Source organism: Puma concolor, chromosome E1 (assembly GCF_028749965.1).
Source record: "Puma concolor isolate L17-30 chromosome E1, mPumCon1.1.hap2, whole genome shotgun sequence".
NCBI classification, from domain to species: domain Eukaryota; kingdom Metazoa; phylum Chordata; class Mammalia; order Carnivora; family Felidae; genus Puma; species Puma concolor.
This window is the reverse complement of record NC_141680.1, coordinates 42,606,248-42,634,189: the sequence shown is the minus strand read 5'-3', so window position 1 is coordinate 42,634,189 and position 27,942 is coordinate 42,606,248. Positions and strand designations below refer to the sequence as shown.

The window sequence follows — 27,942 nt, the reverse complement described above, 5'->3', positions numbered from 1 at the left end:
CTTTTGTCTGTTGAGGTAATGCTAGGATTGTTATGTTAATTATATTATGTTAGCATGTTAATAACATGATCAGTAACTAGTGGTTTCATAGGAAGATGAGTTATTTTTATTTTTTAATTTTTATTCATTTTTTAAGAAACTTAAAAAAAATGTTTATTTTTGAGAGAGAGAGAGAGAGAGCGCGCACAAGCAGGGGAGGGACAGAGAGAGAGACACACAGAATCTGAAGCAGGCTCCAGGCTCTGAGCTGTCAGCACAGAGCCTGGTACAGGGCTTGAACCCACGAACCGTGAGATCATGACCTGAGCTGAAGTCGGATGCTCAACCGACTGAGCCACCCAGGTGCTCCAGTGACTTATTTTTAAATGTTAAATGTTTGACCATAACTGGATACTCTTAGACAAAGTCTGTTGCCTTTGACCAGGATAACATACTGTCCAAAGACTCAGACTAACATGTCTTCAGTCACAGGTGTACAGCTCATTGTGACAATCTTTTTCCTGTTCGCCCCTTCATCTCCCGCTGGTGGGGGTCAGGCTCTGAGGCCCTCGTTTTATTGTTTCATATAGTAAATGTAATGCTCATCAATCTATGAGGAAGTTAGCTTTAAGTTAGCAAAGTTGGATCCGCATTTCCTTAGTCTGCTGCTACTACTTTTCATTCTCTCTCTCCCACCTACAGAGCAGGTATCTGGAGAAGCCAATGGAGATTGCCCGAATTGTGGCCCGGTGCCTGTGGGAAGAGTCCCGCCTGCTCCAGACTGCAGCCACTGCAGCCCAGGTGAGCCGTGGGAAGAAGCAAAGCACTATTGAAGATGTGCTTTCCTTCTGACGTTCAAAGATGTGCTTGCTCTTACCCAGTTGTTAGGGCGTGCACCGACCTCCATGGTAGAAGTGGGTATTTTGGTGTTTTTTCTTCTAGCCAATGAAAAGAATTCATTTTTTTTCTTGAGTATATAATGTACTCTCCTTTAAAAAAAAATTTTTTTTTTTAACATTACACAATGGTACAGGGAAGAAAGTTTTACAAAAATCTGCAATGTCACTCCCTTCCTTTATTATCTCTTCCCAGGAAACCAACATTAATAGTGTGGTATATATGGTTTCATACCTTTCTCCAGACTCATATAGATTACAGAAAATACACACGTACACACACACACACACACACACACACACACACACACACACATCATATTTAAATGGGTTTACTTCTCTGCCTCTTGCTTTTTTCATTTAATATTATGTCATATAAATCCTTCTAAGTCCAGTAGTGTAAAGCTAACTCATTTTCTTTATTTGCTCAATAATATTCTGTGGTATAGATTTGCTATACTTTATTCAATTATTCTTTCTTTGACATTTGCTTCATCCTGGTTTTCTTCCCCCCATTATAAACACTACTGCAATGTCTCCCTATACAACTTTATGTTTGCACTTTGATTTCTCTATGATAAATTTCCAGGCATGGAATTGCTGGGTCAAAGGGTATATATATTTTAGTTTTATAGATCTAGATTCCCTTCTCTAAAGACTGTACCAGTTCACGTTTGCACGAGTGGGGTATGATAAGATACTGTTCCTGGGTGCCACCTTGGATATTATTTGAGACTGAATCATTCAGGTTCATGTGCATTTCTCTTTTGTGCTTAAGTTGGAGAATATCCTCACTAGAGCTAGAGATGTGGTTAGCCTAGGGGATAGAGAGAACATGACACTAACTTCCACTGGGAAACAGTTCCGTGCCACTGGCCCCATCACTTCTGTTGTTATATGACAGACATATCACTTATATTGATATATGATAGACATATCTATCTAGAACATCTAATATATTATCTATGTAAAATATCTAAAATATCTATAACATCCAATCTATTATGTGTGTATGTGTGGATATATCTTACTGTGTTGTGCTAGTTATCATGACCCCTTGCTTTAGAGGAGGTTGTGGTCTGGGAGAAACAGAAAAATCAAACAATTTTATAATGCAATAAAATATAAAATTAAAATATACTAAAAAAGAAGAACGAAACTTAAATAGATCAGTGACCATAAATATATATTGAAAAAAACTTTTAAAAAACTGTACACTCCCTTTCCCACCAAAAAAAAGCCAATAGGCCCGATGGTTTAAAAGTTGTATTTTAACGGACTTTCATGGTATGGATTGTTCTGTTATCATTCAAACTCTTCCAAAGTCTAGAAAGAAAAGAGATGTTTCCAACTTATTTTATGAGGCTGGAATAATCCTAATATCAAAACCCAAAAAAGACAGTGTAAGTAAAGAAAATGATTACGATTTTGGTATCCTAGTTAGCGTACCAACCATGGCTTATATTCTAGGAGTGCAAGGATGGCTCAACATTAGGAATTCTATTAATGTAATTCATTAAATTAGTAAGATAAAGAAGAAAACCCTCACTTTTGTTAGACAACAAATGTAGTGTCCATTCTAGGTAAGAAGTAAGAAACTTTCTTAACACAGTAAATAATATTTGTCAGAACTTTAGCACAATAAAGAATATTTGTCAGAAATCAAACAGAACAGTATGCACATGATGGAACACTAAACTATTCTCATTAAAAGCAGTTACAAGATTGAGGATGCCTCTTGCCAGTAATGTTTTTCTGAAGGATTCAGCCAATACAGTAAGACAGAAAAAGGAATGAGGGCATAAATGTTGGAAAGCTAGAGACAAAATTGTCATTATTTATAGATGGATAGGGCTTCCTACAAGATCCAAGGGAAATAATTAAAAAGAAACAAAAAACAAAAACACCACTATTGAAGGGGCACCTGGGTGGTTCAGTCGGTTAAGTGTCTGACTCTTGATTTTGGCTCGGGTCATGATCCCACGGTTCCTGGGTTCGAGCCCTGCATACACCTCTATGCTGACAGGAGCCTGCTTGCAATTCTCCCTCCTTCTGTCTCTCCCCCTCCCCTGCTCATGCTCTTTCTCTCTCTCTCTCAAAATAAATAAGCTAAGAAAAAAAAAAAAGAAAAGTAAGCTATTGGAACTAACAAGAGTTTAGGAAGATGAATGCATTCAGGATAAATATTTTAAGAATTTTATCTAGTTTTATTTATTTATTTATTTATTTATTTATTTATTTATTTATAATTTTTATTTTATATTTTTGAGAGAGACAGAGTGCGGGGGAGGAGCAGAGAGAGAGGGAGACACAGAATCTGAAGCAGGCTCCAGGCTCTGAGCTGTCAGCACAGAGCCCAGCATGGGGCTCAAACCCACGAACCATGACATCATGAGCTGAGCTGAAGTTGGATGCTCAACTGACTGAGCCACCCAGGCATCTCTATTTATTTCTTTCTGAGAGAAAGAGAGAGAATCCCATGAGGTTCAGAGAGAGAAGGAGAGAGAGTCAGAGCTCGGAGCGGGGCTAGAGCTCACCCGATGTGGGGCTCAAACTCATGAACCGTGAGATCATGACCTGAGCCAAAACCAAGAGTCAGACGTTCAACCGACTGAGCCAGCCAGGTGCCCCACCATCGTAACCATTTTTAAGCGTATAGTTCAGTAGTGTTAAGTTCAATAACATTATTGTGCACCCTGTCTCCAGAATGCTTTTCATCTTGCAAAAGTAAAATTCTGTACCCATTAAACAGTCGCTCTTTTTCATTCCCCTTTTATTCTAGTCACTGGCAACCACCATTCTACTCTCTGTCTCTGTGAATTTGACTACTCTGGGGACCTTATTAGAAGTGGAATCATAACACTGTTTGTATTTTTGTGACTGGTTTATTTCGCTTACCGTAATTCCTCAGAGTTATCCTTGTTATATCACATGTCAGAATTTCCTTCCTTTCAAAGACTAAATAATGTCCCACTATGTATACCCCATTTTGTTTATCCATTTGTCTGTTGAGAGACACTTGGGTGACATCCACCTTTTGACTCTTGTGAATAATGCTGTTATGAACATAAGTGTACCATTTTTTTCTCTTACAAGACAAAGATGTAGCAGGAACATAGAAGAAAGGACATTTAAGTCTAACTGAGGGAGTCAGGGAAGGTATCACGGAGAGAGAGATAGTGTTTGAGCCAAGACGCAAGGCTGATTACATGTGCACCAGGCTGATGAGGAGAGAGCCCTCCAGGCAGAGAGAAGATCGTGTTCAGAGAGGGAAACCTTAACGTGTGTATTCTTTTTTTTTTTTTTTAATTTTTTTTTTCAACGTTTATTTATTTTTGGGACAGAGAGAGACAGAGCATGAACGGGGGAGGGTCAGAGAGAGAGGGAGACACAGAATCGGAAGCAGGCTCCAGGCTCTGAGCCATCAGCCCAGAGCCTGACGCGGGGCTCGAACTCACGGACTGCGAGATCGTGACCTGGCTGAAGTCGGACGCTCAACCGACTGCGCCACCCAGGCGCCCCTTAACGTGTGTATTCTTGGGAGGAGTGCGGAAAATTCAGCATCTGGTCGGATAAGGAATGATCAGCTAGTCAAGGGCCATATTGTGAACATCTCTTTAGTCATGCCCAACAGCTGGGCTTCGGAAGAGCAGTTTGCTGCAAGGGTCCTGTGGCCAGACTGCCTGGGTTTGAGCCCCATAGCTATGCCACTTGCTGTGGAGCCTCAGGCAATGGGGGTGTTCCTCTAGTGGGAATGACTATAGTTCCTACTTCATGGAGCTAAATTAATTCATGCCTGTAAAATGCTTAGAACGGTGCCTGACACATGTGAAATGAGCATTAACTGCTTTCTGCTGCTGCCGTCACAATCACTGTCACCATCATGATCACTGTCACCACTCCTGTAAGAAACGGGAACCCACGGAAGAACTTTAAGCGGAAACTGCCGTGCTCCGATATGGGTGAAAGGGTAACTGATAACACTCACTGTTCGAGACACTGGAGATAGGGAGGTTGTCCAGGCATCACTAGAGCTTTCTGTTGGGGAGAACCTTTATGTTTGCATCCTGTCCCATAAGATAAAAATATTCGATTTAAGCCAATTTGGGCAGAGGCTCCAACTTTATGTATCATGAGAGGTAGGTGCCCTAAGGATGTTCCCAATCTTAGAGATCAGGCGTTGGCAAACTATGCCCGTGGCTCAAATCCAGCCTGCCATGCCTGATTTTGCAAACAGAATTTTGGGGAACACAGCCACACCCATTTACGTATGCCTTGTCCGTGGTTGCCTTCATGCTGCGGTGACAAGGCTGAGTATTTACAACAGAGCCTGTATGACCCACAAAGCCAAAAATATTTACCACCTGGCCTTTTTAGAAAAAGTTGCAGCCCTTGATCTAGAACTACAAGTTGGATATTTGAGGCTTCAGCCCAGGCCCTACTGTTATTTTCTCTGTTGTCATCATCTGGCATATTTTGAAGTGTCTCTTATGGGCAAAGCACCAGGAGATAGGAAGACGAGTAGATGTGATCCCTGCTAATCATTGCTCTCAGTCTAGTTGGGATTGAAGGTATACAGACAGTCAAAGTGAGAGAAACATAGAGGAAGATGTGAGTAATCTTGCCTACAGTAGTTGAATAAGGTTTTACAGGAGAGCAAATGGTGGCACTGAGTTTGAAGGTGAATAAGTTCAGGTGTGCTTGTGCAGAAGCACATGTCAGGCAGAGCAGACAGTGTGTGGGGAGGTAGAGTGTGAAAAACATGCTGTATGTGGGGAAGAGTGGGTAGTTTGGGGTGACCGACAGGGAGGGAAGGCTTAACTTGTTACCAGATTATGTGAAACGTCTGTCTGTGCTGGGCTGAGATGATATACCTGGAATCAGTGGGGAGCCAGTAGTTCTTACAAGGGTACTAGAGGCGGGCTTCTGTGGGTGGTAATCAATCACATCCTTTCCCCTTTAAGTGCAATGGCAATTTAGAAATAGACGTGGCAGTCAAACACAGACTAAAATATCTGCTGTACTGTTGGTCAAATGAGACTGGAAAACATAGTTTGGGCAGGTAACCACGAGGGATTCCAGATGCCTGCCCCTGTGTTAGATGTTGGGATGGAGAGATTGGGTTTGCAGAGCAGTATACATCCATGTGGAGTTTCAGAGACCATAGACTAATACCCACTTAACACTGAGAGATGGATCTCTAGAACCACTTCTAGAAACCAGGCCCTCGCTCCTGCCCTGGGTTGCCCCAGGAAGGCAGAGGTGGAGGAGAGAGGCACCAGCTAACATGCTGGGTTCTTCGAAGATCTGTGAGTGCAGAGTGTTTCTCTTAATCTCACCGATCAGATGAGTCACTCCCCCTATGAAGAGAATAAATAGGGGTGGAGGTTGCCTTCCCTAAACTTCTCAGGGAAGTTTGTGTTCTCTGGATTTGGATGGGGGCTGTGGGAGAGGGAGAGAATGGATCCCTCTAGAACTGGCATGTTTGGATCACTTTTGAAGACTCCTGGTAGCAGTATAGAGAACAGATTAGAAGTCAGAGAGATCAGTAGTTGGGGCTTGACATGAGCCAGCGGCACAAATAGAGATCTGTTTGCAAGATTACAGAACCTAAAGCCAGGAGAATCCGGTGACTCAGTGTGAAGTCTGTCTTTGCGAATTTCTGCTTTGAAAAACTGGGTCTATAATGTCTTTCCTAGACTCTCAATTCCATTCTGTTGATGGATTCCTCAGTCCTATGCCAGCAGACTGTCTTGATCACTGCAGCTTTTATGTGGTCTTTTAAAAAATTTTTAATTTATTCGTCTTAAGTAATCTCTACACCCAACGTGGGACTCAAATTCACCACCCTGAGATCAAGTGCTACACGCTCCTTTGACTGAGCCAGCCAGGAGCCCAGATTTTCTGTTACTTTGACAGAATGTACCATGTTTATATTCCAGGGGCTCTCCGACCTTTTCAAGGCACCACCCTTCCCTTCTCCCCTGAGGTGTTCTCTCTTCATGTAGCATTTCGCCTCTGGAACAGTGGTTTTTTATTATCCCGCAAAAACGTGTCGGGCACCACCTACACTAAATGGGCATCGAAAATCTGCTGTCATAATTGTTCTGAATTTTTTAACATACGTTACCTAGAATGAAGTTTTTGCAGGTAGGGATCATGTCTTAGCTCAACATGTGGTCTCCTAGGGCGACACAGAGTGGCTTTTTAGTGTGGCCTGGGGCAAAAAAAGGCCAGGACACGGGCAGAACTACGGGAGAGCCTCCTGGGCACCGTGCTGATGACGCCCGGCACACTGCCTCTGTTTCCCTTCCCCTCACGGCGGCAGCAGCACCTCGGCCAGACGGGAAGGGTGTGGGTGGGATGAAGACTGGACAGAGGTGCTTTTTTTCCCCCACGTTTCCTGCATTCACACGGGTGTTTGCTCCCTTATTTGGCAGCAAGGGGGCCAGGCCAACCACCCCACGGCCGCCGTGGTGACGGAGAAGCAGCAGATGCTGGAGCAGCACCTGCAAGATGTTCGGAAGCGAGTACAGGTGAAGCAAGTCGTGGGCAGGAAGCCTTTCCTTGGGGACATTGCCTGTGGGTCCTGCGTGTGTCTCTGTTGAGGTTTTGGCTTCGTTTTAATTCTCAGAAACTTTCTTTTCCCTCTTCCCCTGGGAAAATCTTTTTTTTTTTTTTTTACTTCTATTTTTCTTTTTTGTTTTGTCTTAAACAGGACCTAGAACAGAAAATGAAAGTGGTAGAGAACCTCCAGGATGACTTTGACTTCAACTATAAAACCCTCAAGAGTCAAGGAGGCAAGTGACTATTAGAGACGTTAAAATCTGCTGTAGAAAGTGAGTGACTTGAGTTTCAGGACTTCTGTGTCTGGCGTCCCGTTCAGACTTTGTGGCAGGGGTGGGGGTGGGCGTTGGCACACGGGGGTGGGGGGATGGGGGGGTAACCGGTGCCTCCGGGAGCCAGATGTGAAGCGTGCCAGTATCCCGTCAGGTCAAGGAGGTTTTCCTTCATCCGCAGACATGCAGGATCTGAATGGAAACAACCAGTCCGTGACCAGGCAGAAGATGCAGCAGCTGGAACAGATGCTCACGGCGCTGGACCAGATGCGGCGCGTAAGAGCATCCCCCTCACCTGCGCGGCCGCCACGCCTTGTGGCAGACCTTGCCTGGTTTCTAATAAGCTCCTTTTCTGGAAGTGACTAAAGAGTGTGGTTAGAGACGGTCTGAGGAAATGTTTTCTGACTTTGTTTGGGTTTCCGACCAGAGCATCGTGAGTGAGTTGGCGGGGCTGTTGTCAGCCATGGAGTATGTGCAGAAGACGCTCACGGATGAAGAGCTGGCTGACTGGAAGAGGCGGCAGCAGATTGCGTGCATCGGGGGCCCGCCCAACATCTGCCTCGACCGCCTAGAAAACTGGTAAGAGATGACAGAGACCTTTTCCCTTTCTTTCTAGAAAGCTGTGCTGAAATCCTGGTCGTAACTGCAGGCCTCTGGGGCTGGTGCTCCGTCTCCAAGGTGGAGACTTTTTTATATTCAAATCGAGTCTGAGAGTCTAAAGAGTTTCACCTTTTTGGACACCTTTTTTTTTTTTTTTTTTTAATTTTTTAAATGTTTATTTTTTTGAGAGACAGAGACAGAGCGTGAGCAGGGGAGAGACAGAGAGAGAGAGAGGGAGACACAGAATCCGAAGCAGGCTCCAGGCTCTGAGCTGTCAGCTCAGAGCCCGATGTGGGGCTTGAACTCACATGAGATCGTGACCTGAGCCTAAGTCGGATGCTTAACTGACTGAGCCACCCAGGCACCCCTGGACACCTTTTTGATAAAAATGTGTTTATGTTACTATATTTTAAGTACATATATATATATATATATATATATATATATATTTATTATTATTATTATTTTTAATTTATTTCAAGTTAGTTAACATACAGTGTAGTATTGGCTTCAGGAGTAGAACCCAGTGATTGGTCTCTTACATATAAGCATGTTTTATTTAATAGCTTAAAGAAAGCTTTTGGTGTAACTATGTGGCACAGACTAAAGTTTGAGTTTTAGTTATTTTAATAATCTAAAATAATACATGCTCTTTATAAAGGAAAAAAATTCAAATACAAAAAATTAATAGAAAGAGGAAAAGTCTTTTAAAAAACCAATCATTCAGAGGTACCTATAGTTAAAATTTCGATGACCATTCCTCTGGACGTTTGTTATTGTACATATATATGTAAAGAGAGTCATCTACATTTTCTTTCTTTTTTTTAAATGTTTTTATTGATTTTTGAGACAGAAAGAGACAAAGCATGAGCAGGGTAGGGGCAGAGAGAGGGGGAGACACAGAATCTGAAGCGGGCTCCAGGCTCTGAGCTGTCAGCACAGAGCCTGATGCAGAGCTCGAACTCACAAACTGTGAGATCATGACCTGAGCCAAAGTCAGACGCTTAACCGACTGAGCCACCCAGGCACCCATCTTTTTTATTTAATTTTGGTTATCTTTTTAAAATTTTTAAATTAAAAAAAATTTTTTTAAGTTTATTTATTTATTTTGAGAGGGAGAGAGAGAGAGGAAGAGAGAGAATCCCGAGCAGGTTCCACACCATCAGCACAGAGCCCTATGTGGGGCTCGATCTCACAAACTGTGAGAGCACAACTTGAGCTGAAATCAAGAGTCAGACACTCAACCAACTGAGCCACCCAGGCGCCCCTTGGTTACCTTTTTTTTTTAATGTTTGTTTATTTATTTTGAGATGGTCGCAGAGAGAGAGGTAGAGAGGGAATCCCAAGCAGGCTCTGTGCTGTCAGCACAGAGTCCGACACAGGACTCAGTCTCATGAACGCTGAGATCATGACCCAAGCCGAGATAAAAAGTCAGACGCTTAACTCACTGAGCCACCCAGGCACCCCAGTGGGATCATTCTTTATCTGCTCTTCTGCTTTCATTCATGCAGCAGGTCTTGGTGAATATCCTTGATGTGCAAGGCCCAGCAGTGAACATGATGCACCAGCTTAAATTATGAGAAACTTGACATAAAGGGGAACCACCAGACACATAGAGCATGAAATTGGAAATTTAGGACATCTCTGCCTGAGAAAGCCTGTTTGTTCATATCCTCACTAACCCTGAGTTTTGTCAACTTACTGAAAGCTGTTTTAAGTGCTTTCTGATCAGGGAACCAAAAAGCTTGAGTTCTGGAAATAGGAGAATGGAAGTGCCAGAAGAGAGTCAGGGAGCCCAGAAATCCCAGCAGCTGCCCTGTTCCTTACCCCCCCCAACCCTAAAATCTTTCACTTTCTCTCTTTGAGGTCTTTTAGTCTTTATTAATCATGTAGTTCAGCCCCTTCTTTCATGCAAGGGGACATCGAGGTCCGCATGGTGAAGGGACCTCGCCAGGATTGCTCAGACAGTGAGTGGCAGAACGAGCTCAAATCCATCTTCTTGGGCCACTTAATTGTCAGCCTTTCCCCAGTCCCCACATTTTGGTCCAAAGACAGGTTAGGATGAAGACAGTGCCAAATTTCATATTTCACATTCTCCATTGCTGGGTTCTAATGCTTGTTACCTCCTGATGATAACTCCGTTCATGCTTCTTAGGGGTATGTTTTAACACTTCTTCCTTATGCCTAGCTCCCTCTCTGAAATGTTAAATTTGAGGAAGGTATTATTTAAAATAATAATAATAATAAAAGAAATTCCCTTTTGCTTATTTTCGTTTTATTTTATTTTTTAAACATTTTTTTAATGTTAGTTACTTTCGAGAGAGAGACAGAGAGAGAGAGAGACAGAGCGCAAGCAAGGAAGGGGCAGAGAGAGAGGGAGACACAATCCAAAGCAGGCTCCAGGCTCTGAGCTGTCAGCACAGAGCCCGACGCGGGGCTCAAACTCATGAACCATGAAATCATGACCTGAGCCAAAGTCAGACGCTCAACCGACTGAGCCACCCAGGCGTCCCTATTTTATTTTTCAGTAAGCTCTATGCCCAACGTGGGGCTTGAACTCAGGGCTTGACCCGGAGATCAGCTGTCACATGCTCTACCGCCTGAGCCAGCCAGGCTCCCCCGACCCACCTCCACTTTTCCTTACTTAATGCCAATGATTTATGCTATGTATATTTTACCACAGTAAAAAAAAAAAAAAATGACCCTTTCTTATTTTAGGGGACTGCATGGTGGTGGGATTCCCTTCCGCTTCTCTAACCCTCACTGGTGCCGCACTCAGGTGCCTGGTAGCTTTCTTATTTTATTGGCAGGATAACCTCGTTAGCGGAATCTCAACTTCAGACGCGCCAACAAATTAAGAAACTGGAGGAGTTGCAGCAAAAAGTGTCCTACAAAGGGGATCCCATTGTACAGCACCGGCCAATGCTGGAGGAGAGGATTGTGGAGCTGTTTAGAAACTTAATGAAAAGGTAACTTAGAATTCTTTCTCTCATCACTGCCCCTCCCCCGCCACATACACCTCCTTCACTTTGGAGGCACAGGACAAAGACCGTTTCACCAGGAAGCTTATGGACTGCCGTCCTTCTCTGTGCCTTTCAGTGCCTTTGTGGTTGAGCGGCAGCCCTGCATGCCCATGCATCCCGACCGGCCATTGGTCATCAAGACTGGCGTCCAGTTCACTACCAAAGTCAGGTGGGCCCTGTCCTTCCTCTTCTGGTAGATACATCACTGAGAGATGCTCTTAGGATGAAAGAGAGTTGGTGGCCAGGGTTGTTCTTTCCAGGCATCACAGGCGATAGTATGGTGGGTATGGAATTTGTTGGCATAATATCAACTTGCTCTTTGACTCTTCTGTCAGAAGTGAAGGAACGGTTACCTCTTTTCGAGGTTACGTGGGCATCTTCCTAAAATGTCAAGCCCACGGTCTTAGTTCGTTGTGTCTCCTTCTGCCCTGCAAGGGAGGCAAAATAATGCTGGTTATTTTCTGTTCTCTGAGCCTACTTTTCCCTGAGGATTTTAAGGGAAAGAGAAAGGCTTAGTGATCTAGAAGCTAAGAGGTAATTAGAGCAGGTGGGTGGTGAGCCTGGAGGGTGGGGTGTGACTTTCACACCCAAGTCAGAACAGGTGCTTTGGGGTTTGCCCTTCCGTAGTGAAATTTCCCTCTTCAGAAGCTTGGTGTATGGCGTTAGGTTTCAGGTTTAATAGAAGGAATACCAGCTGCAGAGCACGTATTCCCGTAATATTTCTCATGAAATGGCTTTTATTATCCTTCGCTGAATCTCTCACAACCTTGTCCAAGTTCGGATTTCTTAGGCTTTCTTTTCAGGAGCTCTTGACCTGAAGGGGTGATACTCAACATAAGGTCAAAGACGGCACTAAGCAGGAAGAGGGATTTGGGATTGTGCTTCATTCACCTTTTAGAAATAAAGCGTTGTGAATTTTATATTCCTTCAAGTAGACGTTGCTGGGGGAGCCTACTGACTTTTCTTTGAAACTGATTTTTTTTTTTCCTTTACTCAGAAACTTTTTTTTCCCCTCTTTTTTGAAATAGATTGCTGGTCAAATTCCCTGAGTTAAATTATCAGCTTAAAATTAAAGTGTGCATTGACAAGTAAGTACTCCGTATCTTTGCTCTTTTTTTCTCTTTTTTTCAAATGAGAGACAGAGAAATGAGAACTTTAACAGATACCATGTGAACTTAGAGACTATTTCCATTCAAGGAGCTTCATTTATTGAACAAAAATTGTCAGAAGCCTTGCCCTGACCAAAACCACAAAGCTAGTGGTACAGATATGAGTTTCAATTGCTATTGTGACTCTGGGTCCCTCTTTTTCTTTAATTTTTTACTTGTAAGTGTAATTTATGCATGTCATATAAAACCCTGACTATATGGGGAAAAGTTGACGGTTTTTATTGTTCCACACTTCACCACGCAATGGAATACATCCTTTTCTTTCTTTTTTTAATGTTTGTTTATTTTTGAGAGAGAGACAGAACGTGAGCAGGGGAAGGGCAGGAGGGAGACAGAATCCGAAGCTGGCTCCAGGTTCTAAGCTGTCAGCACAGAGCCCGACGTGGGGATCGAACGAACCCGTGAACCGCGAGATCATGACCTAAGCCAAAGTCAGATGTTTAACCAATTGAGTCACCCAGGCACCCCTCGGGTACATACTTTTCAAAATTTGGCAATACCTTTCAAAAATTAAAATGCACATATACTTTGAAGAGGTTTGAAAAAGGAAAATGTATCCTTAATTTTTGGTGACGTAATTATTTATCTGGAAATCATGAAGAGAATGAACTGGAAAATAATTACTAATGAAATAAGGGACTTGAGGAAGGTGGTAGTCTTTTTTTTTTTTTACATTTATTTATTTTTGAGAGATAGAGACAGAGCACAAGTGGGGGAGGGGCAGAAAGACAAGGAGACGCAGAATCAGAAACAGTCTCCAGGTTCTGAGCTGTCAGCACAGGGGCTCGACGTGAGGCCCAAACTCACAAGCCATGATATGACCTGAGCTGAAGTCGGACGCTCAACCAACTGAGCCACCCAGGCGCCCAGGAAGGTGGTAGTCTTAATAAAAATAAACAAAAATTAATAACTTCAACCACATATTAGCATAATCTCACAATAAGCAACAAAAGTAAAAAATATATTGTGATAAACATAACAGAAATGTGTAAGATCTATTTGAAGAAAATTATGAAATTTTATCAGGAGGGGATATTGTAAAAAGTGATAAGACAGATCATATTCCTGGATTGTGGATTTTTATCATAAAGATGTTAATTCTTCTCAGTTAATATGACACCAAGCAAAATGTGAATAGAATTTTTTAAACCTTTGACTTGCTTTTCAAGTTGTATCTTAGATGAGAAAAATAAGCAAAGAAAGGTTTTTAAAATTTTTTTTTAACGTTTGTTTTTGAGAGAGAGAGACAGAGTGCAAGTGGGGGGAGGGGCAGAGAGAGAGGGAGCTAATCCAAAGCAGGCTCCATAGCACAGAGCCCAATGCGGGGCTCGAACTCAGGATCATGACCTGAGCTGAAGTCAGACACTTGACTGATTGAGCCACCCAGGTGCCCCTGTTTTGTTTTGTTTGTTTTTTCTTTTTTAAAGGATGTATTTGGGGGTATCTGGGTGGCTTAATAGGTTAAACATCAGACTCTTGGTTTTGGCTCAGGTCATGATCTCACAGTTCGTAAAATGGAGCCCAGCATAGAGCTTCGCGCTGGGTGTGGAGCCTGCTTAGGATTCTCTCTCCCCCTCTCTCTGCCCTTTCCCCATTCACGTATGTGTGCGCTCTTTCTCTCTCTCAAAATAAATAAATAAACTTAAAAAAAACCAAATATTTATAAACGTAAATAATGAAAATAAAAAAGGGTGTGTTATTTTTAATTATGATAAAAAATTAATATATAAAATTTACCTTCTTGATTATTTTTAAATGTATGGCATTGTGTATATTCACACTGCTGTGCAGCAGATTTCCAGAACTACTTCCTTGTGCGACATGGAAACTTTACATCCATTGAACAACAAATCCCCATTTCCCTATCCTCCTAGCCCCGGGCAACCACCATTTCACTTTCAAAAACATTTTTTTAGTGACTAAAAATAATGGGAAGCTGCCTTGCCAGACATTAAAATGTATCACAGAGTTTCAGTTACTAAATGTGTGTGTTACTAGGGCAGGAATAAACTGATCATGGCAGCAAAATCTTGAGTCCAGAAATGGGCTTCAAGTTTATATAAATAATTAATATACGTTAAAAATGACATGTCAAATCAGTTAGTAAAGGATGGAGTATTCAGGAAGTAGTTTTGGGACAACCTCATATTGGGGGCAGGGGGGATTTGAATGAGAAATTAGCGTTTTATGTTTTGCTGTCCATCAGATGTATTTCTATGTTTCAGCTAATGTATCTTAAAAGCATAGGTGAACGTATAACATAATGATGGTAAAATGGCAAAATGGTACAGCCATTCTGGGAAAAGAGCTTGGCAGTTTCCTACAAAGTTAAACATGTACCTACCCTATAAGCCTACCATTCCACTCTTCAGTATTAACCCAAGAGAAACGAAAGCATATGTGCACGCAAAGGGCTGTATGTAAATGTCCATTAACAGGCGAGTGAATAGACACCTTGTGGCATATCTGTAAGTAGCTTGCACTGACCGATTGCTCCACTGTTGCTTCGTAATTTGTGGTCTATCCATAAATGAAATATCACTTCCCAATAAAGAGGACTGAACGTTGATACCAGCCACACATGAGAAGTCTCAAAATAATTACACTGAGTGAAGAAGGAAGCCAGACCAAGAAAAAACAATACATACTTCCATTCGTATAGAATCCTAGAAATACAAATGCACCTATAGTGACTGAAAGCAGACCAGTGATTGCCTGGGGACAAAGGTGGGGTGGAGTGTGGGATTGGGAAATGGATTACAAATGGGCTTGGGGAAACTTTGGGGACGTTGGATATGTTCATCACCTTGTTTGGGCTGATGATTTCATAGGTGTGTGTAGTATATATAGGTGTGTGTCAAATCTTACCCAAATACATTTTCAATAGTGTACTTTATTATTCATCAATTACATGTCAAAGCTGTGACGCAAAAAAAAGTTTTAAAAAAAAGGCTATATAGGTTAAACATGAGAGAGAATTTCCTGGTAACATTGACTCTTAAGTTATAAACTGTGATATATGGGGGGGCGCCTGGGTGTCTCAGTCAGTTGAGTGTCCAACTTCGGCTCAGGTCATGATTTCACCACTCCTGAGTTCGAGCCCCGCGTTGGACTCTGCTGACAGCTCAGCGCAGAGTCTGAAGCCTGCTGCAGATTCTGTGTCTCCCTCTCTTTCTCTGCCCCCTCCCCTGCTCATGCTGTGTGTGTGTGTGTGTGTGTGTGTGTGTGTGTCTCAAAACGTAAATAAACATTAATAAAAAATTTTTTTTAACCTGTGATATATGGAAAGATATCTTCTGAATGGTTTAAAATTTGACCAATTTTAATCTGTAAACCGACACGAAATACTCTATTTAATAAATAGTAGCTATATTCATGAATATGTAGCAATGGAGAAGCACTTTAAAAGAGTGCTAAAATAATAGGGGCACCTGGGTGCCTCAGTCAGTTGAATGTCCAACTCATGGTCATGGGATCAAGTCTCACGTCGGGCTTTTCACTGAGTGTGGAGCCTGCTTGGTATTCTCTCTCTCTCTCTACCCCTTTGCCCCTCTTCCCCGCTTACTCGCTCTCACTCTCGCTCTCTCAAAAAAAAAAAAAAAAAAACACTTTAAAAAGTAATAAAATAATAAGAAAGGAAAAGACTGAGAAATGTGACTATATAAAAAGCTGTATGTTCAAACACATAGAGCTGAAAGACCGGACAGGCTAGGAAGACTGTTTCCAGCTAATATGAAATGGGACGATTTGAGTTACAGGGAGTAGTAAACCTTTACAGAAAACCCAGTGTGGCTTAAATAATAAGGAAATTTGCAGCCCAGTATAACTGGAAATGCAGAGTTAGGGCAAGTTCCTGACAGTGAGATCAGTGACTCACTTATGTCATCCTGGACCCAGAATCTTCCGTGTGCCTTCCCCGCCATCATAAGTATTACTGGCTTTGTGAGGTTCCCTTCTGAGTTGCAGTATAAGTAAGGTCATATGCTTCCTTGCTCATGTTCAGTTGAAGCTATGGAAAATAAATCCAGCCCGTGTTGTAATTCCTTCCCAGTCTGAGACAGCGTAGGTCATGTCCTCGCCCTGGGACCACCACACCGTGGAGTGCTATGTTCTGATGTACTTAATGAACAATCAGGATCCCCTGGAGGCGGGGACTGGAAGGATACCTGAGCAGAAGCAAGGGTCTGTTGGGAGGGGGAGATTGATATTGGGCAGGCTTGTACAGGGTTGTCGTATTTCACGTACAAAATGTAATTGAATCGTTTACAGAAATTCCCAGGAGAACAGTGGTTTTTTTTTCCAGCAGAGTACATTACGGATAGAGTAGACTTTGCGAAGAAACGGGGCCAGTCTTATTAACACCAGTTTATATTCTTAACAGAGACTCCGGGGATGTTGCAGCTCTCAGAGGGTGAGTTCAGCCTAAAGGCTTCCTTTTGATCTGTTTAATCTGACTTTGTCCTCTGGCTGCTCTATCACCTGTGTGGTTGGTTTTTCTCCTGTGATTCAGATCCCGGAAATTTAACATTCTGGGCACAAACACGAAAGTGATGAACATGGAAGAGTCCAACAACGGCAGCCTCTCTGCAGAATTCAAACATCTGGTACATGGAGAAGCCTGGATCCCCTTCTCCAAGGGCACCTGGCGGAGGGAGAGGGGGGTGGGGGTGGGGGGGAGCCTCACGTGACCCAGGTGCTCTCTGCTTTTCCTACAGACCCTGAGAGAGCAAAGATGTGGTAACGGGGGCCGAGCCAATTGTGATGTAAGTTTTTGGGGGGACGAAACCAACTGGGAGGGTTTTCTTTAATGGGGAGAGAAAAAGAGCCTTCTTATTGGCCTGAATTAGAGACCCCAACCTGTGGTTAAGCTGTAGTCATTTGGAAAAGTCACCATGTGTCAAAAATGACATGGTCCGAAGTCACTCTGCCGTGGAGTTCTCTGGCTTGGAGCATTTTCTTGATTGTCCTGGGAGTTGGCTCATCTTTAAGGAGGGGTGGAAAGTCCCTGGCTGACTTACCCACACCCATTTAGTGGAAAAGAAGCTTCCACCTTGCCTGGGGCTTTCCAAATTCCCCTTCCAACTCCTGCCCGCTGAGACTGCCTGGCTTCATTTTTGGTGTCCTGATTTTCTCACTGAGGTGGGATAGAAGGTTGTAATAAATCTGAATTAAACATTTAAGAAAAAGAGTAAAACCTGTTCCCCTTATTTCCATTATTCTCTTCCTCCATTTGATTCCGATTACGGGATTCTCAGTGTCAAGAATAAACTTAAATAAAGTAGGCAAATGTGACCAAAACTAGTTTTTAATCATTTTAAAAGATTCTGATAGTCTATTCTTCTTCTGGTATTTGTGCCCTGCCCATTCTTTCCTCTTCTCTAAAATGTAGCAGGCCTTTAGCGAGAAAAAGTGCATTTATAATGCTTGACTGTAAAGAGTGAAGGAGTCTATATACAACAAATAGAAAAACGTATGTGGCATATTTGTTTAGAAAAAGCAAGATGCGGGGTGCCTGGCTGGCTCAGTCGGTAAAGTGTGTGACTCTTGATCTCAAGGTTGTGAGTTCAAGCCCCATGTTGGGCATAGAGCCTACTTTAAAAAAAAAAAAGAAAGAACAAGCAAGATGCAAAATAATTCGAGTAGAATATTAGCATATTTGTTTAAAAAGTGTACTATACTGTTTTTGTTCTATTCACATATGCAAAAAAAATTCTCCAGGTGGGGAGGTGGGGTGCCTGGTTGGCTCTGTCAGTTAAGCTTCTGACTCTTGATTTTGGCTCAGGTCATGATCTCACAGTTTGTGAGTTCAAGTCCCACGTTGGCGCAGAGCCTGCTTGGGATTCTTGGTCTCTCTCTCTCCGCCTCTCCCCCACTCACAAGTGTAACTCCTCTTCCCCCCACAAAATAAAGAAATAAACTTTATTTTATTTATTTTTTAATGTTTCTTTTTGAGAGAGAGAGAGCTCACGCGTGTGTACGCGCGCCAAGTGAGGGAGGGACAGGGAGAGAGAGAGGGAGACAGAATCTGAAGTGGGCTCCAGGCTCTGAGCTGTCAACACAGAATTCAACTTGGGGCTCGAACTCATGAACCATGAGATCATGACCTGAGCCGAAGTCAGATGCTTAACCCATTAAACCACCGGTTGCCCCAATAAATAAACTTAAAAAAAACAACAACATTCTCGAGGAATGTATACCAAACAATGCTTATGTATTTATTTTGCTGTTAGTATCTCAGACTATGCTGTCTGTGTAATATTTGCATTCTAAAGTTGATTTATTATTTTTTTTAAGTTTATTTATTTTAAGGGAGAGAGAGAATGCCAAGCAGGCTCTGCACTGTCAGCACAGAGCCCGACACAGAGCTCGAATTCGCGAACTGTGAGATCATGACCTGAGTCAAAATCAAGAGTCGGGATGCTTAAGCGACTGAGCCACCCAGGCGCCCTGTGATATTTGCATTTTAAACTGAACATATGTTATTTCTATAGTTAGGAAAAAGATAGTGTTTTAAAAACGAATTGAAATTGTGTCTCTGAGAATTCATTGAGAAGTCTTACCGAAAATAAGGTTGCCATATTGCTGGTGGCAGTATAAATTGTCACTTCAGAAAACAACTGGACATAATAAAAAAATGAACATACTCTACAAACCAGCAGTGCCACTCCCAGGATTTAACAATAGAGAAATCTTTGCACATGTGCACCAGGGGACATGTACAAAATGTCACAGCAGCCTGATTGTAAACCCTAAATATAACCCAGATACCATCGCTGCTAGAGTAGATAAAGGATTCGTGGTAGAGTCATATGACGGAATACTCTAGAGCTGTGAAAATGAACAACAGCAAATTCATACAACCCCAGGGATGCAAAAAGCGAGTCCTAAAGAATATATAGGGTATGATTTGTGTAAGGTTCACAGACCTTATCTAAAACTGAACAATGCATACAGTATTTAGAGATATAAATACAGTAAAGCCCTAAAGGAAAACTGGGAAGCGATAAACCCAAAAGACAAAATAGCGGTTACATCTGAGGGAGGAGGGACCAGGGAAGGGCATGGGGAAAGACATCCTGAGCATCTCCGTGGTGATGATCTTTTGCTTAAACTGGGTAGTGGGTACAGGTGTTCATTGTTTTGATTTTCTGTGCACCTTACCCATTTGGTAAATAACCTATTGGGTCTATAGTATTGTAATAAAACCAGTAAAAGATGAGGTTGAAGATCGTAGCACTAAAGAGGGCGTGTTCTCAGTGTTGTGTCCCTGGTGTGTCCATGGCCTCCCGGTGGATCACCCTTCTTGTTGCAATGAGGCTGTGGCATTCACTCTCCTCAGCTATGGCTGTTAGTATCCAAGGCCATTCTCTCTGAGGAAGAGGGTGCCCTTCTCGTTGTAGGCCTCCCTGATTGTCACCGAGGAGCTGCACCTGATCACCTTTGAGACTGAGGTGTATCACCAGGGCCTCAAGATTGACCTTGAGGTGAGTTTTGCCACAGAGTTGGGACAGGGCTGCACGCAGGTGTGATTCAGGACAAGAACTTCTAGTTGGGATTTTTTCTACAGAAGGTAGAATGATGTATATGCTTTATATATTGTGTTCTTGCAATAAAGTAAGCTAGAGAAAAGATAATGTTGCCAAGAAAATTGTAAGAGAAAATACGTTTATAGGACAGTACTCTAGATCCATGTATAAGCGGACCCATGCAGTTCAAACCCATGCTGTTCAAGGGTCAACTGTATACTCAGCTTTCAGTATATGAAAGTACTGAAATTGTAATTAATTAATATATTATTAATCTGTGCATAGAAATTATAATGGACTCTATAAAGTTTGGGCAAAATAGGCTTTTTAGACAGCCACTGTTTTTAGTGTACAGGAAATCATGGCATTTGCATTCTCTTCTATCAACTTTCTTCATCTTTAAATTAAAGCTATACCCGGAAAAGCAAGAATCCTAGTCTTTGCCTACTGAGACCTGTCTGTTTAACGGGCAGATACAGCTTCAATTCTCGGAGAGTGCCTCCCAGGTTTTATAAACGGGGAGTCTGTGGACTGTGAGTCCAGCTTTGAGCACGTCAGATTTTTTAAGTTCCTGGTTGTGTCCTGTGACCCGCATTTGGCATTCTCTCCACTCTGGGCGTTGAGCTGACTCAGCCGAGTTCCTCCCTAAGGGCTGGCAGTAGGTGTGATTTAAGGCACATTCTTTTATTCGAAACCTGCAGGTCTGACTGAAGAAACGTTTGAAGCTGTGAGGGCCCTCTGCCTCCCCAGCTTATTCCCCACTCTCTCCACAGACCCACTCCTTGCCGGTTGTGGTGATCTCCAACATCTGTCAGATGCCTAATGCCTGGGCATCTATCCTGTGGTATAACATGCTGACCAACAACCCCAAGGTAAGCGCCCATCCTTCGGAAACCATTGTCGCGGTCCTAGCGTGGGTCACCAAGCACCACCGTCTCCATCTAAATGAACAAAGGTGTTGGGGCGCCTGGGTGGCTCAGTCGGTTGGGCGTCCAACTTCGGCTCAGGTCATGATCTCGCGGTCCGTGAGTTCGAGCCTCACGTCGGGCTCTGGGGGCTGACAGCTCAGAGCCTGGAGCCTGCTTCACATTCTGTGTCTCCCTCTCTCTCTCTGACCCTCCCCCGTTCATGCTCTGTCTCTCTGTCTCAAAAATAAATAAACGTTAAAAAAAAAAATTAAAAAAAAAATAAATGAGCAAATGTGTCGTTTTCAACAGAACGTGAACTTTTTCACCAAGCCCCCGATTGGAACCTGGGATCAAGTGGCTGAGGTGCTGAGCTGGCAGTTCTCCTCCACTACAAAGCGAGGCCTGAGCATCGAGCAGTTGACAACGCTGGCAGAGAAGCTCTTAGGTCAGCATTTTCCCCCTTTTCCCTGTTGCCCTCTTCAGAGAAGGAGTCTGGCCTGTGGGGCTATTCATTCAGGAAAATTTGCTGAGCCAGACACTGTCCTGGGGCCTGAAAACGTGCTCCAGCAGTTGGGGAGGTGGGGTGGAGTAGAGATGCCTCCCGGTGATCATTTCTGAGGTGGGAGGCAGATTTCTTTTCTCTCGGTGGCTGGACCCCTCACCCTTCCAGAGCACTACTTTTGCTAACCTTAGGAAGCTATTTAAATTTAAAAAAATTTTTTTTAAGTTATTTTAAGTTATTTTTCATATTTGTGAGAGAGACAGAGACGGAACACGAGCAGGGGAGGAGCAGAGAAATGGAGACAGAATCTGAAGCAGGCTCCAGGCTCTGAGCTGTCAGCACAGAGCCCGACACGGGGCTCGAACTCATGAGCAGTGAGATCATGACCTGAGCTGAAGTCGGACGCTCAACCGACTGAGCCGCCCAGGCGCCCCAGGAAGCTATTTTTTAAGTGCATGTTAGAAGACAGAGGCAAAAGCTTGACGTCCATGTCCATTTCTTCAATAAACTGTAGGCTTGTTTTTATTTTTTCCTCTGGGAAAAAAAAATTTAGTGGACTGTTTTATTTTACATGCTACCTGGACTGTAAGTAGCCTTATCCTGTGCCACCGCCAAATGTGACCCTCTAACACTGTCAGTTTATTACTGTGTGCTGCTGGTCCCTGAGCACCAGCTGCCACCACATGAGGCTAGGAAGAGTCGCGGGGGTGGGGGGACGGACCCTCGATACGTCATCCACCACCTCTGCTAGTCTAAACAACAACGCAGGTGATCACACGATGGGATTTTGTACATCTGTGTACGTGTGTGTACCTGTGTGTGCACACGTACATGGACACAACGGTGGGAACCTTTAAATACATGAAAACCGATGGTGACTTGGCCCACTGTGGGACAGATGTGCATGAATGTATGTTCTGTCTTAAGAAATAAAATCCTAGGGGCGCCTGGGTGGCGCAGTCGGTTGAGCGTCCGACTTCAGCCAGGTCACGATCTCGCGGTTCGGGAGTTCGAGCCCCGCGTCGGGCTCTGGGCTTGGAGCCTGTTTCTGATTCTGTGTTTCCCTCTCTCTCTGCCCCTCCCCCGTTCATGCTCTGTCTCTCTCTGTCCCAAAAATAAATAAACGTTGAAAAAAAAAATTAAAAAAAAAAAAATTAAATCCTTGATTTGAAGCTGGAAGTTACACTGCTTTATTCTTTTCCTCGCAGGACCTGGTGTGAACTATTCAGGGTGTCAGATTACGTGGGCTAAATTTTGCAAAGTAAGCCATCTTGTTAAATCCTTGTCGCTGCCGAGGGGGAGCGGGAGGGACGCCCACCCGTGAGGTTGTCGGGGACGGCACTGGGCCTGAAGGCTGTAGACTCATGGTCTAGCGGCCCGTAGGCCCTACTTGAGGGTAGATGGGCCTGGGGATTTTGGTGGCACTGTGTCCCTAAGAAGCAAAAGGCTGAGAGAGTAGACTTGGCTTTCTCGTTATTCTTCTCTTTAGGAAAACATGGCTGGCAAAGGCTTCTCCTTCTGGGTCTGGCTAGACAATATCATTGATCTTGTGAAAAAGTACATCCTGGCTCTTTGGAACGAAGGGTAGGTTGAAGCTCTTGTGTCCGGCAGAGTGCACATGTGTAACACGTCACCTGCTCTCAGCAGGCCAGGGGCGGGACCCCATCAGCCCAGATCTTGTTGCTGTTCTTTGGCTCCAGGTACATAATGGGTTTTATCAGTAAGGAGCGGGAGCGGGCCATCTTGAGCACCAAGCCCCCAGGCACCTTCCTGCTAAGATTCAGTGAAAGCAGCAAAGAAGGAGGTGTCACCTTCACTTGGGTGGAGAAGGACATCAGCGGTAAGTTTGACTCTCACCCGCCCCACCTGGTGGCAGTTGCTGCTTCCGCGGTGGCCACTACTAGTTTCAAGTACCTATTGCCCCCTAGTGGGCAAAGATGGGCTTCGCACTCCCCTGCCTTGGACTTGTAAAAACATTTTTCAGTGACTTCTTTTCTTCCAAATTCTTTCAGCTGGAGGATTGTTTGGCAATTTTGTTTTGCTTTCTTCAGGAGCTAATATTTGCCTACAAATTTCCGATTTAAATCTCATTCTTCATCTCCTTTCTAATTTACCCTGTTAATCTATCTCATGCAAGTAGTTATTCGGGTGTATTGCTGACGACCCAACTGGGTAACCTCTCCAGAAGCCAGCTGAGCATTTTTATAGTGCCAGGTGACTGGGCAGGATATTTGAGGCTCAAGAACTAGGTTGGCATAAGCCATTCCCTTTCAAGGAAAAATAAATCAGGTAGTTTTCTCTAAGATTACCTGGCCATTATCCTCCCTTCCCATATCCGATGACAGGCAAGACCCAGATCCAGTCCGTGGAACCATATACCAAGCAGCAGCTGAACAACATGTCGTTTGCTGAAATCATCATGGGCTATAAGATCATGGATGCTACCAACATCCTCGTGTCTCCGCTGGTTTATCTCTACCCGGACATTCCTAAGGAGGAGGCGTTTGGAAAGTATTGTCGACCAGAAAGCCAGGAGCATCCTGAAGCTGACCCAGGTAGTTGTTGATTTTCCACGTTGGGCACTTTTTCTGGGAAAAAATGGGAAATTACAGGATTCTTGGAGGATAGGTAGGTCACTGCCCAAAGAGCCTGGTGACCTTTATTCCTCTTATGGGAAATAAGCACTCAGTAGTGAGTGCTTTTTGGTCGTGGCTGTTAGGGTTGGAGAGAGGAGGGGCATCAAAGTCACTTGTCTCTGTCCTACAGAGAACCCAGCAGGCTAAACGGGGAAATAGACACACACACTCAACTCACCCCAAACATCTAAAATACTGCCGAGAGAGCGCGAGGACAGAATTCTTAAGTAACAGGATGCCCTGCCAGCACACCGCTTCTTACACTGGAAGGTTTGCGACTCAGACTTGAGTCTAGCATGTTTCCTTTTCCCCATCGCTGAACAATGTGAGCAGTGTCGAGCGGGATGGAGAAAGGCTTTCTGGAGGAAATGAGTGTTAGCAGCACTGGAACGTGGTTTACGAGCAGAGCGGGGAGGGGTGGGGGGGCGTGGTGATTGAAGAGGAGCCTGTAAACGGTGGGAGGGTGCGGAATTGGGATTGAGAACATGCAGCTATTGAAATAAAGCGGTTGTTTAATGTGCAAGAGCACAGGTATCTATGTAAGTCGTATAGCAAATGTTTCATAGTAAGCTTGTGACCATTAGTCCTCTGCAAGGAGGAGCAGCCCCTCTGGTCTGTGCCTTTGGCACTTGCTGATTTGGCTCTCTGGGTTCTTCTCTGTCCAGATCCTGTTGGGGAGTCTGTGATTTGCCATTCTTTGTTTTTATTTAACTTCCCTTAGTTGAAGAGCTCTTTGAAGTGATCCTTTGAGGGTAGCTTCCACCCCAGTTGCTTTTGGAAAAATTGTCTTTGTGCAAAGAGCTCACACGCACATTCCCACCTGTTCACAGAGAACCCGTGCGAGGAATTTCTTGGATGGGGAAGACCGGGACTTGGAAGAAGGAACTTGAGTTGCTTGGCAATTGACTTTCCTCTTCCCTTTGTTCTGGTGTTGGGTTTTATTCATACTGTAGAAGAGCTAACTCTCACTTCCTGTCTGCTACTTATCTTTCTTTCCAGCTGGGCTTCAGTTGGGAGATCTGTTTATCAGCCCTGACACTCTACTCTTTGTTCCTTCTGCTGAGGACATTTAGGTCCAAGTGCTGGTCCCTTTGGCTCGTTTTGCTTTCAAGATCCAAGTTCCCAATTGAGGCTGTGTCCTCTGTTATCATCACCCATCCTGTGTGACCGGGAAGCAAGGTCCTTTCCTGCTTGGAGTCACTAGTGTTTTCTCAGGGGCAAGACCCCCCCACCCCCACCCCACCCCGGCACAAGAGAGAGGAACTAGTGACTTGAGTGCTTTGCCAGCCTCCCAGGGAGGCAGGTGTATGCAGTGGGCACCGAGGGGCTTGGGGTGGCAGGAGCGAGGTGATGGGGGGGGAGGGGCGGCGTGCCAGTGGAGCCCCTGCATTAAAGTGGGAGTCCTCGGGGACGTGGATCTGTGCCTGTTTCCTCCCATTTTCCATCATGAAAATATTTTTGTCCCCAGGGATAGATGATCTTCCCAGGACCCTTCCTTCCTCCTTACTTCTCCACCAGACCCCACACGGTATTTCCCGATGGCTTGAGGGAGAGAGTCCCTTTTTAGAAATGACAACCCCCTTACCTTACAAATTGGATGAAGTATATGTACAACCTTGTACACAGCCAGAGCTCGGCATTTAGTCCTGTTTCTCCTTTGCTTCTGCTCTTGCTGAATCTGAGGCTGAAGCTAGTTTTCTCAGCTACCTTGATCACTGGGGAACTAAATCCTTTTCTGTCTGAGATGTCAGCTCCCCTCAGGTCTGCACCACAGTGGATTTAGAAGACACCAGAACCCTGCCTGGGTACATCTTTGGATTCTGCACCGTATGAATCTATTTCTTGGCCAAAAATAACCTTGGTTGGCAGTCCAGCGACCCCTGACAATGCCTTTTCTCAGATTGTCACCATACTTTCTGATCCCTTGGTCTGTCTATAAACCTCAAACTTTTTAACTGTGCTTCTCTTGGCCCACCCACCGGGCCCCATGCCCCCCAAGTGATTTGTTCACCTGACTCTCCCAGATGTCGTGCCAGTATCTCCAAGTCTCCTGGACCTCTTGGTGTAAACATTGAGCACCTAAAATTCATTTATTCCAGTCCTCACATTTCTAAGTATGGAACAAGAATTACAAATGACGGAGATGGATGCCTCCCTCTTCCGCCTCCCTCTTGGTGTAGAAAGTGCTTTGCTCCAGGTCTCCTAGCTGCCGAAGACATAACGAGGCCTTGGCCTCCTGTTTTCCAGCCCAGAGTCGACGGTGCTGCAATACCAGCCAGCCTCCCTTTATAAAGCAGCCGCTTTTTGTGCGGTGTAGTTACCCAACTGGGGGGTTACTCCTATACTCACCTAAAAATGTGGGAGAGGCAGATCAGTGCCATAGGAATGGAAGGTGTGACCCTGGGCCTTGGAACTGCATTAGCAATCTGCATATTCTCTTCAAGACTTGGTGACTTTGGTGTCCCAGCAGGACGGGGGTGTTGGAGCCCAGACTGCATAGGCTCCGTTCCTGCATGCAGAGAAGTTACCTAAGAGAGTCGACCAGGCCAGAATACGATCCTCAGACCACACACAGGCAGTTAAATGTTCACATCATCTAGGGAGAGAATGAACACACAAAGGTGGCATTGGTCTAGGCTCAGGTGGGACAAGGGTGTGTGCTCAGAAGTCTCTGCAGCTCTGGAAAGCGTAGCAGCAAGAACTGAACTACCCAGCTGCAAGCACCTAGAACATCAGATAGTACATAGTGGTGGAGGGGGCAGCCCTGAGGGGAGACAGGTTCAAAACGATCTCTGCTCGAGGATGGAGGGAGGGGCAAGTCTGCCCTGATGAGGCGGCCGGCTTCCACCTGCCCTCTACCCACAGTGGGGTCACCATAGTAAGCCCCAGTTTTCTTCTTCCCAGGTGCTGCCCCATACCTGAAGACCAAGTTTATCTGTGTGACACCGTAAGTGGCTTCCCTTCTAAATTTGGCCTTCATTTCTGGTGTCCTCAGTTATCCCGGGAGTAGGACACTGGGTGAGAGCTACCCTGAGAGGGGCTGGAATGCCCTGGGCTACGCGTAGTACTCAGAGTGACCCTGTGTGTTTAAAAAGCTTGAGCTTTTATTTTTCTGTTGGAGACCAGAGTTTGATGGCTTGTGTGTGTGTGTTTTGTTCTTTTTTTTTTTTCTCCATTGTGTCTTGTCAACCCGGCCCTTTCCCCTCCTGCTGCTCCCCATTTCCTACAGAACGACCTGCAGCAATACCATTGACCTGCCGATGTCCCCCCGCACTTTAGATTCATTGATGCAGTTTGGAAATAATGGTGAAGGTGCTGAACCCTCAGCAGGAGGGCAGTTTGGTGAGTATTTGGTCGACAGACCTTGTCCTTGGGAGGGAAGTGTGCCCCCTTTGTGTGCCGGGCCCACGGTCCCACGCACAGAGCCCAGAGCTGGCCACGCAGACCGGTAGAGGGAGGTCCTAGAGCCGCGCTGTCCCTTGGAAACCAAACGTGCACCACGCACGTAAGTGCGACTTTTTTAATAACCATATTAAAACCAGTGAAAAGAAACAAGGGAGGTTAACGTTAATGATACATTTTCTGTAACCCAATAAATCCCAAACGCTAGCGTTTTAACACGTAAGAAAACGTTGATGAGATTTTTGTTTTTGTGCTAAGTCTCTGAAACGTGCTAGGTGTTTCACAGCTACACCCACCTCGACTGGGACTGGCCATATTTTGATGCTCGGTAGCCACCTGTGTTTCCAGGCGGCCACATTCAACGGGACAGCCTTAGATCTTCTTTACATGTGGACAGTTGGGAACGAGTTAAGGGAAGAAGGGGACTGAGCCCTTCCAGAAGGCAAGACTTTGTAGGGAGGA

General features: G+C 44.4%; 1 protein-coding gene across 5 annotated transcripts in view; it reads left to right on the top strand.

Moving 5' to 3' along the window:
• STAT3 (signal transducer and activator of transcription 3) overlaps window positions 1–27,942 on the top strand; it is a 69,791-nt gene that overhangs the window by 39,563 nt on the left and 2,286 nt on the right. For 2 of the 5 annotated variants that reach the window (XM_086687348.1, XM_086687349.1), the window contains exons 4-23: window positions 682–780; window positions 7,316–7,411; window positions 7,594–7,675; window positions 7,896–7,990; window positions 8,142–8,293; window positions 11,125–11,283; window positions 11,414–11,506; window positions 12,366–12,425; window positions 16,888–16,917; window positions 17,017–17,110; window positions 17,222–17,269; window positions 19,907–19,990; window positions 20,806–20,904; window positions 21,250–21,385; window positions 22,651–22,703; window positions 22,932–23,026; window positions 23,143–23,282; window positions 23,788–24,000; window positions 26,983–27,025; window positions 27,308–27,420. In XM_086687348.1, coding sequence (XP_086543474.1) covers window positions 682–780; window positions 7,316–7,411; window positions 7,594–7,675; window positions 7,896–7,990; window positions 8,142–8,293; window positions 11,125–11,283; window positions 11,414–11,506; window positions 12,366–12,425; window positions 16,888–16,917; window positions 17,017–17,110; window positions 17,222–17,269; window positions 19,907–19,990; window positions 20,806–20,904; window positions 21,250–21,385; window positions 22,651–22,703; window positions 22,932–23,026; window positions 23,143–23,282; window positions 23,788–24,000; window positions 26,983–27,025; window positions 27,308–27,420 — 1,984 coding nt within the window. The remainder of the gene's footprint in view (window positions 1–681; window positions 781–7,315; window positions 7,412–7,593; window positions 7,676–7,895; window positions 7,991–8,141; window positions 8,294–11,124; window positions 11,284–11,413; window positions 11,507–12,365; window positions 12,426–16,887; window positions 16,918–17,016; window positions 17,111–17,221; window positions 17,270–19,906; window positions 19,991–20,805; window positions 20,905–21,249; window positions 21,386–22,650; window positions 22,704–22,931; window positions 23,027–23,142; window positions 23,283–23,787; window positions 24,001–26,982; window positions 27,026–27,307; window positions 27,421–27,942) is intronic. The other 3 variants (XM_086687352.1, XM_086687350.1, XM_086687351.1) reach the window with 3 other exon arrangements.